Genomic DNA, 13,274 nt, shown 5'->3' with positions numbered 1-13,274 from the left:
TGGAACTTGTAAAGTGTTCAGAATATGAAAGAACTTTGTAAATTAGGAAAATCTGTGGCCTTTATAGGAATAATTATGTGAAGACAGGATTTTCGGGGACCCTTATTAGTGCCCCCACCCCCTCCCGATCCACCCAATTCCTCATTGAGAATACGCATGCTATTTATATTACTATGGATTAATGACATCTTCTATTCGGCATCATTGTGCGCACTAACTGAAATTGTTGCTCTCTTCAAATTATTAATGACATCTTCAATTCCGAATTATTGCGTGCATTGATTGAATTGGTGATAGCATTAAATATTCTGCTAAATTGAATTTTTGCTCTCTTCAAATGAATTGATGATACAATGTATCAACAATTGATGCGCGCTACAATTCAATTGTTGGTATATCTTCAATTGAATTGTGGCGCGCATAAAATCAATTATTGCGCGCAGTAATTGAATTGATGCCTTCATATCATTAAAGATATCTTCAATTATTTGAGTTTATGTTAATTTGGCGCTCCATACATTACTAGTAAATTAAATTCGAAGCACCTCACTGCTCACAAAGCTCTCCATCAGTATAATGGTTATAGTAATAAAGGTATCTTAAACTAATTTTGTTACACAAGGAAATACGACAGTCAGTAATTTTAATATACACGACGCCTATGTCACAAGGCAATTGATTATCGTATATTGTTGTACCATAATTACCACTACGGATGTTGAACTTTCCTTACGATTGACCCACACTTACAAATGTTAGTAACTTTTGTACAAACAAGAAAATTCTGCCTAAAAGTGCGAGAGCGTTCCCGTCACCTGCTGGTGCTCCTTAGTACGGAACATTGTCACTGCAAACAGACGCTGGATGGATACTTTGTGACCCAAAATCCTTACTACATTGTACTGCAATAATTCAATGAAATGTAACCTCCACACAAGATAAGGAGAAGTGGAAACGACACCAAGCCACAGGCAGGTGTAGTACAAGATCTTCGACCTTTCATGGACTTGAGCTCCAGATAGCTCCATTTTCCATTGTGTTACATTTCAATAACCTTACAAAATGTATGGAATATAGGTCAAAGACATCTCCACAACCTTGTCATTCTCTCACCAGAGGGCGCGTTACGCAAGCTTCAAATACGTGTAGTGCGAGGAGCGCACGGAACTCTGGGTAGAGAATGTAACCTTGTATGGAGTATATAGGCCAGGGACATCTCCACGACTATGTATGGAGTACGCAACATATTTCCACCAAGGAAGCTTTGGTATACACAGTAGATTGTGGGTCGAGATGGTAAAATTCACTGAATCTTATACAAAAACTGTTATACGTATGTTTTATTCAATAAGGACGGACACTGATGATACATAAACTTACATATCTATCTGATACCTATTATAGGTCAGCTAACTATACAGCAGATGGCATCTTCACTCCATCCCTGTACTCCGCCAGAAACAAACTAGCTAGTTACAGATTATCTAAAACATGTCATCCATTTCTAACCAGTGGTTCTATTTACAAAGAACTTAAAAACACACTTTTTCACACACACACACACACTTGTACAGAACCTCAAAAAATGTTGTTACTGTAACATTTTTCATGCAATTCACATGTACCCCGTTACAAACAAATGCATGTGCTAAAACCATTAAAAACCATTGTGGATATATTTTCCTGCAATGTTTTTAAATCATCAAAATGATAAACAATACAACATGCTCAAGAACGAAAGATAAAATTTAAAGTTGTGACCTAAATCTAATATAGAAATTTAAAAACAGAAAAAACCCAAAATTTTACACTAGTTGCATGCATAACTGTCTTTCTCATGAATGTACACAGCATGTGTTTATTTTCATTAACTCGCTGAACACTGCATAAAATACTAGCAATGTTGCATTCTATTTTTAGCATTGGCATATTGGCAAGACAAGGAATACATATTATACATGTACAAGTGTACACACACAACACAAATCAAACTATCACATTATTTCCCTTTTGCACAATACAGAAGATAATTTTACATTACATTTGTGAATGAGAAAGATTAAAACTCGATCATTACTTTAATACACAAAAAAATGGTTTCAATAAGATTTTTAATCTTAAATTAAAGTACAGTTTTTGTATTGTATCACTTCCATGTATACCTATCAAATAACATATGAAACTTGGTTGTCACAATGTGAGAATGTTCAAGTACATTAAATGATGTTTAAAAAAACTGGCTCTGAATGAATTCTTAAATGAGCATACAAACAAAATCAGGCAAGTCTACACCAACAAATTCATAAAAAATAAATTGCATTTTTGAAGCATCATGCTTCCAAGCATGGCCAGTTCATAACTTCACCTTGACAGGCCAGTTCATGGCTTGACCTTCATCCTTCAGTTCAACAAGTCCAAGATTAAGAGTTGCAAACAGACAAATTGAAAGACGCAGAGACAAAGCAACATGGAATACACGTGTAAGTATGTGCATATTATACCAAGAAAACACCATTCAAAAAACCTTGAAGTGGATGGTGACATTGTTCAATCTTCTAATTATAGAATATACTTACAATAATATTGTTGTTTGCTAATAATTTATTAATAAGTTACTAAAATTGCTCACATTTTTAATTGCTTTCTCTACCTCTGGGACTACATCAAATATTAATCATCATTTGCAATGTGAATAAACCAAAGAGTATGCATTTTATTATTAATTACTCACAGCTCAGTCATTCATTGCCTCACCAGTTTTCATTATTTCAATATTCATGCTCCCTGTGGGGGAGGACGGTGTTAAAAACATGTTTATGAGATTTGAAATTGCTTCTTGGTTCTGATAATTAGTTTGTGAAAGACCTAATTAAATAAATCAATAAAATTACATAAAATCAAGTATTTCTTCATTACCCAGCATGCCTACCTACCCAACCTGAAATATTGTGGGTCATAAACTGAGAACAAAATTTTTAAGTCTGGTCCAACTTCATGCATAGAAAAAATTCATAGCTCAAGACAATGCATTGCATACATGAGCACAACCTCCCAGGAATTATCAAGCAACATTCAAACAAAATCTGCACTTAATAATACATGCATTACATCGTAAACAAATGGGCCAACTCATCTCCCATCATTTAACCCTCATAAAGTAGGTGCTGATGATTTCCCCATTCAATCTTCAGACATAAGGTTACTAATATGCCAATATCTCCATTTAGAAATAGCTAAGAAAAATGTAATGTTTATCTCCTATTTGCAAAAGGAATTCAAGTGCAAATAATGACTGTCCAACACTACTGTGTTCAAGTAGATAGCAGAAATAATGGGCAACAATATTGCCCACAATGTTGGTGCTATCCTTAGATTGATCTCCAGTCTATACAAAGGCAATCAGAATAAATAACAAATGTATTTTACACGCTATGTCTAAGGGAGGCTACTCTCAACTGGAAGAGTTACCATCCTTGACCTCCTTTTTATCCTCTGAATTACCAGCAGAGTCAAGTGCACAATCGGTGTTAGTTGCATTGTCTGTCTCTAATTCAAAATTCTGAAAGACAAAAATAAGATACAATAAATTGGATGTATTTTGTTTCTTCTAGCAAGCTTAATGGCAGATGACCCTCATAACATATCCAGGATTCCTTTCATTTTCACTTTTGATACTAAGAACATCATGAAAACTGGAACAAAGAATCAGTTGAAGACCATGCCCATTTCATTTATTTTTTTAAAAATATATTTTCAACAAAAATTTTGAGATTTGTTTCTGCATGAGTGAACAATTATATAAAAACATATTTCACCTCCAATTCCCTCATGATTTCATCCATGAAATCCGTGGAATTATTTTTGTAAGCTGCAGCAGCACGTATTGCATCTTTGAATAACTGTAAATATAGTGAAAAATAATTATACAGACTGATTATCAAAATATGTATAGTCAAACCACTGAAAAAGAGGGGGACCCTACTGATTAACAGATATCAAAGTCTGATCTTGGAAATTTATTCACTCATTTCTAATTAAAGATTCAAAAGTTATAAAGTCAAAACAAGATATTTTTATGAAACATTTTCAAATTTGTCTGTACAGTGGTGGCTAATTGACCTTTCATCTTCACCTTTCTGCTGATAAATGAGCTCTCATGAGTTCACTTGTATGAAGTCAATATCTCATCAACATATACTGTACAGTAAAACTCAAATATAGTGAACACGGATATAGCGAAATTATGGCTATAGCGAAGTGAAATTGATTTCCCTGGCAAATTCTTCTTATATTCTATATAAAAATCTGCGTCTATAACGAACACTGATATAGCAATAACGAAGTAAATTCCTATTCCCATTGAATTAAAAATGAACATAAAAATCTCCTTTTATAACAATTTTTTTTCATTTTAAACTCGTTGTGATTTTTAACAATCGCTTCCATTTGCCATAAAGGATCCACACTTGTTACGAAATTTCTGTTTGTACTTTTAGCAAATATATTGTCGGTATTGTTTACTATTCTTGTTAATTAAATTTGAAGTTTGATCACATTTTTTTTATCATACACTCCTTTATTTGTGTAAACCAACAAGTAAATGCCAACTGCGATAGCTGTGTGGCAAGACGAACTGACTCTAGACTGGGTGATCCCGGTTTAACTCTCGTATGATGCACTTTTTTTCTGTCTTCATTTTCTTGGAAAATATTTTTTAATAAAATAAATTATTATATGTAAATCAGTGTGTATATTTCTTGTGTAAAAATATTTTTTCTCGAAAATATATAAGCTTAATTTCTTTTAGAGACATTACATATGGAAGTATATCGATTGCTGATTTCTTATACAACTGATATACATGTAGAACAAATCAGTTTTATAACAAATTCGTTATATTTGAAATTGTGAATTCAATATAAACGTATAACGAATTACGCTTATAGCGAATTTTTATAAAGTGTCTGTAGAAATTCCCTATATCAGAGTTTTACTGTTACAATAAAGCTTAAAGTTGTGGACAGACAGATTAAAATCAATATGCTTCAAAGAAATTCTGATTAAAAATGCAACTGATAGTGAATAGATTTTCTAAACTAAAAAAATAAAGAAAAGGGCAAACATGGGTATAAAATAAATAATGATCACAAGAAAAAAAATAATTTGCAACTGTTCAGTGTTCTGTGTAAAACGTAATGGTAATATGGATGTTCCATTTGCACATTTACTTACTTTTACAACATTGGTCCCGTCTGATGCTGATACAAAATAGAATGGCATGCCATGTTTTTTCGGGAATGTAAATGCTTTTTTCGTTATTGAATAGTCCACTGAAAATCAACAACAGAATATAAAATGTAAAACATAGTACTTCACACAAACCTGTGCATCTGTAGTAAGCACATACATGTCACTTGAAGTCTTTACAGTACTTTTTAATGTAATCATTATCAGTTTCTGAAATTTGCCGATCGGTATGATAAAGAAGCTTGTCAATTAAATTAAACTGGTTCCCCGCTGATTGGTCCTACACCGAGGAGAGAAACAAGGTCAATAGGGAACCAGTTTAGTCAACTGAAGTTGCCATTGTTTAAAGTGCACCATGGATATTACAATACCAATAACACATATTTCACCTTTTTTAAATCATTATTTTTATTCATCTGAAGAAATCGATTGCGAATTGAAAATGTTTTTAATTAAAGGAATAATTGCATTATAAACTTATAATTTGTTTCTATTCCAAGCAATAGTTGCATTATATTAAGGTGGCTCACTTCACCCTGAAATAATTTCTCAAATCAGTACAAATTGATTTAATCCAAACAGATATGATGATATATAATAAGTATGTATGCCAAAAAGGCAGAAAATATGCAAATTGGGATAAAAACATGATTTTAAAAAAATTTATTTCAACACACATGAACAAAAAAGACTGGCGGATTTAAACACAAGATCTGCGGTTCATCAGCCTAATGCTTTAACCACTGAGCTACAATGATAGACAAACAAATCGATCAATACAAATAATTTCACAAAACATTTAAATCACCATCTTGTGACTAGTGTCATAAAGAGTATAAGCTTTAGTGTAGTGAGCTACCTTAAGCATTTTTTCTTCTAATCAAAAGGAACAGTTGTATTTCAAACTGTCTTCTAATTCAAATTGAAAGAAATCATCACATCACAAGCCGTACAAGTAACTGCTCACCCTCAGATTTTAAAATACTTATAAATGATAAAGGTATTCAGTTGAATTTACTTCTACTCACCGTCAATTTTATTTCCACAACACAAACAAGGGATTTCAGGTCTATATTCCCTTAATTCTTTTAGCCAATTGGGCAAATTTTTATACGTGACTTTTCTCGTTGTGTCGAACACCTACAACATTTTGAATAAATTAATATCTAGCACCAAATTGAATTACTTTTTCTAATGTAGTATCAAAAGGTGTTTTATGATTATTCTTGCAAGAATCCAGCATCATTTAAAGGTGTGGGGGGGGGGGTGTTTCAATGAAAGGCTTTTTCTTTTATAAAACTATATTTACGCTAGCTAAATTATTAGGTCACCCGAGTCACTCAGGTAACCTATTGGTCTGTGTCCATTGTGTGCTAATAATTGAACATTTTTAAGTTCTTCTTGATAACAACCCAACAAATTCTTTTCAAATTCAGTATGAATCAGCATTGGGACAACAGGGAAATAACTGATAAATTTCAGGACTCCTACACCACTGGACCTTAAGGGTGAGATAAAAACTGCCAAAATTTGACCAATTTAAAAAAAAATCTTCTTCTCTACAACTGCACATCTGTAAGAAAAACTGAATGCATAATCATGAAAAGCAGGAAGGCCTCTATCAAAAAGTGTAAATTTCATGATCCCCAGGATGGAGGTTCTGACTTCAGGGAGGGGCCAAACTTGGCATATAGTATTTGTGTGTAAAACATTTGAATAACATCTTCTTTAAAGCTGTTGATACTAAATTGAAACTGAATAAGTATTTAGAAGGAGCAGGTAGCCCTGAAATTTCCTGATCCCAGAGGTATGGGTTTTGGTACCAGGGTACGGCCAAAATAGTCATAATGATCAAATATCTTTATCAAATTAAAGACTTTGAAAAAAAATTTGCTGATACTACATAAAAACTCATTGCCCCAGCCATTTCAGGACATAAGCATAAAAATATGAAAAGTTTACGTACCAAAATACATGCATGTGCATTGTGGTAATATGAGGGATGCATGTTATTAAAACGCTCCTGGCCTGCTGTGTCCCAGAAATCTGCCAATAAATTCGGAAAACGGTCAGACGCAAATATTAATAATATCAAAGGAAAAAACTGAAGGGAAACGGAGAAACACATACATGTACATGTAAAACTTATACGGTACCAATTTTGATGCACCAGATGCGCATTTCGACAATTAATGTCTCTTCAGTGATGCTCAACCGAAATGTTTGAAATCCGAAATAACTATGAAGTTTTAGAGCTAAATATAGCCAAAAACAGCATGCCAAAAAAGTGGAGCCAAATTCGTCCAAGGATAAGAGCTATGCATGAGGGAGATAATCCTTAATTTTGAAATGAATTCAAAATACATGTGGCTTCTAAAATATAAAACTATCTGACAGTAAGATCCGAATAATTCAATAAGTTTATTTTAAATGCAAATATTTTCCAGCATGATATGGGGAAAGTTGGTACCTATTAAAACTAATCAAACTGCAATAAAATAATTCTCATGCTTTGGAAGAAATACAACAGGTCATACGACTTTATTGTCTACTATTATTTTGAAACGTGAATAAATTTATACCACAATTTCCTAACATTTCATATTGATAAATATATTAATGGATATTTTACAATCAAAGAAAATGATAACTAACAAACACACATACAGAGGTATACAATTTCTATTGAACATCGTCATTTAGACTTTGATTTATGAAAATTGCACATCCATATTGTCATTTTTTGGATGCACACAATATAGTACAAAGCTCTTTTCAGGAATTTTTTTTCCACTGTTGGAGTGTACACTATACACAACACTTTTTAACTGTTCAAAATTCTTTCTCTATTTAACAATCTTATGTGACTAATATTGCCATACCGTAAAATCACGATTTTTCATGGTTGACTAGTTTTTGTTATTTGAATACTTGTATCAGGGTACTCCTGGAGAAGTGAACCATGATAAAGAAGTTTTGCAGACAGACAGACAGATAGACCAAAAACTATATGCCCGCAAAACTCCAATTATGGGGCATAAAAAACAAGGAAACTCTTACCTACTGATACTTTTTCATCACTGAGCTCTGTCTGGTAGTTGAATAAAGTTAGAGCATAGGTAGACAGCTGCTGAGGTTTACTACGGGGGAGCTAAGGAAACACCACGCTAGATGTAAACCTCTTATTACACCTCTTACCTAATGGCAAGTACATGTGTGTCATTCAATTTTCAATCTTATTAATCATCTATCAAACTTATATAATTCACATGAATTAGATGAAGAACATATTGCTTTATACGTAACTATAAAACTTCAATTCTGCATAAATTAAATTGGAAATAAGAGAAGGATACTATCCATCCATCAAAAATCTCTCCACCAATCTACAACAGAAAAATAATTATATCATGTGACTGACTGTAACAAAACACCACAGGCAACAATGACAAAGGTTTCTTCAAATAAATGATTTATTTTGGATTTTTTTTATTTGACAGTTCCTGTATGAGAAAATATTCTTTAAAGCATAATTTTGAAGGACCTAACAGTATTACTTCGTAGAACCACTGATAGGAATGATAACTCTGATCGTCTAATCCTACGCAGATTTACACACACATTACCTAACAATTCTAAAAACTTTACTGGGTTATGAAGTAGGACTGTCACATGATCAATGGGCTTTATAGTAGATTTTATCATGTCCTGCCCCACTCCATATAATATTTGAGACAAACAGGCAATTCTAAAATATAACACTAACCATCTGCCATATTTCATGACAATGACCGAGCTGGATTTCTGTAGAATCTATATTGATCATTTTTGGATTGATAATTTCTGTCATAACATTTTGACTGAGCATATTCGTATCTAAATGTGCATTTGAGATGACAGATTGGAACAGAGTAAAAGGGATGTGTGGGCATGATAGAATGATATTAGAAGATTTAAAGTTGAGAAATTCAAACATAAACCTCACTTGTATTTCACAACTCGGGCATAGTTGTTGTGGATTTGTTATCGCAAAAATAATGAGGTATCTTTCTTTCCCCAGCTACCTTTAGATTCTTTTTACGCCCTGTAGTCCCTGTTTAACGTTATAACCATTGACCTCCAAGAAACTTCATTGGAAATTGAAGTTATTTTGTATTGGTATTTTATATGACGAATACCACAGATGTATGTATAAATAACAGTGAAATATTCAAAACATGTTAAATTTATAACATTTATGAATAAACCTGAGGTAGCTTAAAGGTTAAAGCATTCAATTTGTGACCCGGGAAGTTGTGAGTTCCAGCCCTGCTTGTGTCTTGGCCATATAAAACCTAAAATATAAAAATAAGCAAAGGCTGCTCTGCATGTAGGAGTGAGTCATGGGTCCTTAAAAACTGGGGTCTTGTGTCATGGCAGGCGTTAGCACAAAACCCTCATTGCTATGACCCATAGTGCCATGCATACTAGGTCTAAATTTGTAGCCCTTCACCTACAACTGGTGATACATCAATAAGAGTGAAAAAGTTTTGAAGGGACATAAAACAATAAACAAACAAGCAATAGAAACATGAGAGAAAGTTGAAAATTATAGCCATTAAAAGAGTTATCTCTCTTTAGGCAATATTGAGCTTCAGAGTTACACAAATTAATGTTATTCCTGAGTATGTATAAACAACACTGTAAGATTAGATGACAATAGCTTGAATTTCTGTTGCTTTTCAATTAAACCATCCCTCACTTGTCAGTATACAGTAGAAGTAAATGCAAGGACATGCAGTTGTAATATATTGTCTTATATGTAAAACCTCGGCCAGTGAAAAAGGGTAAGAAATTCTTAAAGAATCAGAAGAATTTTGGATTACTCTTTTTAATAAAAAAGACAACAAGTCCAAAAGAGCAGAGGCCCTGGTTCAATAACATAGGACACCCTGGAAGAAAGACAAGCCAAGCCTGCATTTAATCCTAATTTACAAAGTGGTTGAGGATTTGGTGCCCTCATTGTCTCCGTTTCATACTAATGTACAAAGTGGCTGTGGGGTTGGTGCTGTCATTGTCTCCCTATTTCATCTGATCAAACCATTCAGTGACCATTTAACATCCAATATTGTGAACAAGCATGTGTGCACTAACAGCAGAGGACTAGACCTAGTCATACCAAACAGCAAGACCCCTAAATATATATCAATAATGGGTGCCCGGGTAGTGCAGTGGTTAACGCACTTGCTTCTCACTGCTGTGACCTGAGTTCGATACCTGTGATCAACAGTGGTTGTATATGCGATTGGGTATGGCGGTCATCCACTTGGACTCATGGGTTTCCTTTGGGCAGGTTGGGAACACTTCCCCTATAGCGAGATATTCTTGCTAAAACGTGATTATCCGTCTTTAGCGAGAAATAAACATTACCATAAACAGGTGTTTTGGCGTCTTTATTGAAAATAATGGCAAATCCTGTGCAACGCTGAATAAGTGTGACACGCACTCAACATGACGCGAATTGTTTCTATGAAATTGACAACATAGTCAAGAAATTGCATATCAAAGTTGCTGCGTAAGAGGGAAGTAGTCTGAAATCCAATACACATCGTGAGTGTTTTTGTTTTGATTAATATATTTGCAGAAGTATCAGACATTTTAGCACTTTTTCTTCTTTTCACGTGAATCACGAAGAGATGTACTCCACGGGTGTTTTTCTCGGTTGTACGGGATATATTTATTCTCACTAGAGAGGGATAATCACGTTTTAGCGAGAATATCTCGCTGTAGGGGAAGTGTTCCCAACCTGTTGGGTACTGCGGTTTCCTACTACAAATGACCCCCTAGCACCAACATCCGTAAAAGTCGGTAAATAGCTAACATTATTGCTGCATATATATAGCTAATGTTCATTGTTGTTTTGTCCAACTTTCAAAATAAAGATTACTATTATTAATGCAACATTGTTAGCACATGCACCAGAACCACAGGTCTAACCAACTCTGTCATTCATGTAAACACCGTAAAGGGGTTTAAGACCACCCTACAGGAGTACCGCCAATTAAACCTGGCATTCTCTCTTTCCGTTGTGAAAAAAAAAGCAACAATGGATTCTACAACGTACCAAATATGTGAGGACCCCCCTCCCCCTTCCCGGCAACAATACATGGGTCTTCTTCTTCTTCCATTTTGGTACATTACCGCTCTTGGCGTAAACTCATACCGGCGCATGAGGTGCAAAGACGACTGTACAGGTGCAGGTTAAAAACAACAGATTTACAGTGCAGTTAAAAACGACTGGTAGGTTTAACGTCTGATGGTGGTGTTCTGTATCTGGAACTTGAAGCTGTCCACAGATGTTGCACAGACTGCTTCGGATGGTAAAGCATTCCAGATACGTATTCCATCAGGGAAGAAAGATTTCTGGTATATTAGAGTCCTTGCATATGGTACGATGAAGCTGATGTTGCTGCCTCTCAGCGAGTTGGTCGGTACCAGGATAGGTGATGATGGTATGTCTATCAACTGGTTGACTACCCTGTACATCATCACTGCCTTAGCTTGCGCTCTGCGCTCCTGTAAGGATGTCCAATTTAGATGGGCCAGCATGGCGGAAACACTGATAGTTGTCCGGTAATCAAAATTTACCATGCGGACAGCTCTCCGTTGCACCATCTCCAGTTTCTGGATGTTGTCGGCAGTGTAAGGGTCCCATATTACGCTGGCGTACTCTGTGACTGGCCGGACCAGGGTTGTATAGCAGAGTGCCTTGGTGTTACGTGGACACTGCTGTATGTTCCTCCGCAAAAAGGCAAGGGTGTTATTTGCCTTTTTTGCAACCTAATCAATATGGTGGTTCCACTCCAGGCTCTTGTGTACATGGACCCCAAGATATTTCGCTGAATCCGCTACTTCGAGGGTATGGCCATGGATATGGTATTGGTGGCTTATGACCTGTTAATCATGGCGTTACAGGAAACAATTTTTAATAAATCTCACATCGGGATGGAGTGGCTTTCCTGGCGACAATGTACAGAGCATACATGTAGAATAACAACTACAACAAAATCAATGACGAGTTAGAACTTAAGAGTGGTCGGAATGCGGTACAAGTTAATACGCCGCTCTTGTTCGTTTTGGGGGATGGAGATCCACTATTAAAACCATATCGATACAGACATACTTTGATTTTCCTACTGCACTGTCGCCCAAACATATTATCTTGACTTTTGTTTCGCCATGTTCTCCTTTCTGCTCGTAGTCAGGTTCAACATTAGCCATGTTTATGTTCGCCGAAAGAATTTATATGGTGCATTGTGGGATAGAACAATGTATTTTAAAACCAAGCTTGATGAGAATAACAAGTTCCGGTGTAGCGGTAAAAAACGATATTTCTAATATGGGACCCCCAACCCCCACCTATTTCTCTCTCTGTATCTATGCACGTTTAAAGGATTATTGTACGGTGGAAACAATATTTTATAATGATATTATAAAGTAATAATGTTTTTTTTTATGGTTAAATTTTTTTTTAGATAAATATAGTTTGAAAATTATAATAATAACTAAATATGGTACATTTGGCATCTTTTATATCTTATATTAAACTGAAATGGGTCAAAAGGTACCTTGCAGATAATGAGGGTATATGGCAACATATGTTGCATAGTATATTTTAAATCTTAGAAATGTTGATTTCATTTTTCACCTATCCAACGAAAAACTTAATGAATTTGTAAAACATATTGACAATGTGTTTTGGAAAGATGCGTATAAAGCTCTATCAAGAGTTAAAGAAAGCTATCTTTCTGTTACAGATTATTTGAATTTAGATATAAGAAACTTTGTTGATGTTAAAAAATGGAATTTTTATACAAATTGGGTTGACAGAGGCATTTAAAAGACCTTGAATGACTTAATTTTGCAGAATGGAACATTCAAATGTTTTACTGATGTAAAAGATGTGATGTGGTTGGTACAAAGAACTTTTTGAGCTATTATTGTCTTATTTCGAAAGTTCCCAAAAAGATTAAAAGACAAATTGCTGA

The 13,274-nt window shown here is 34.6% G+C and overlaps 1 protein-coding gene across 1 annotated transcript; it reads right to left on the bottom strand.

Moving 5' to 3' along the window:
- Window positions 1-1,319: 1,319 nt before the first annotated feature.
- On the bottom strand, window positions 1,320-12,542 carry LOC125675701 (rab-like protein 2A). The gene is made up of 8 exons (XM_048913487.2): window positions 12,410-12,542; window positions 8,604-8,633; window positions 8,308-8,387; window positions 7,214-7,293; window positions 6,276-6,387; window positions 5,233-5,330; window positions 3,816-3,899; window positions 1,320-3,559 (listed from the first exon to the last, which is right to left on the bottom strand). The coding sequence occupies exons 1-8, from the start codon at window positions 12,505-12,507 to the stop codon at window positions 3,452-3,454; spliced, it is 690 nt and encodes a 229-aa protein (XP_048769444.1). The 5' UTR covers window positions 12,508-12,542; the 3' UTR covers window positions 1,320-3,451.
- Between the last annotated feature and the right edge of the window lie 732 nt (window positions 12,543-13,274).

This window comes from Ostrea edulis, chromosome 3, assembly GCF_947568905.1.
Source record: "Ostrea edulis chromosome 3, xbOstEdul1.1, whole genome shotgun sequence".
Taxonomy (NCBI): Eukaryota; Metazoa; Mollusca; class Bivalvia; order Ostreida; family Ostreidae; genus Ostrea; species Ostrea edulis.
Note: the sequence above shows the minus strand (reverse complement) of the source record. Positions and strands in the feature narration are given on the sequence as shown.

Coding starts and splice junctions, on each gene's coding strand:
- LOC125675701 (XM_048913487.2), bottom strand. CDS start 12,507: ATGGCTAATGTTGAACCTGACTACGAGCAGAAAGGAGAACATGGCGAA. Junction 3,900..5,232: donor ACGGGACCAATGTTGTAAAA/GTAAGTAAATGT, acceptor CTATATTTACAG/TTATTCAAAGATGCAATACG. Junction 3,560..3,815: donor AAATCATGAGGGAATTGGAG/GTGAAATATGTT, acceptor TTTGTCTTTCAG/AATTTTGAATTAGAGACAGA.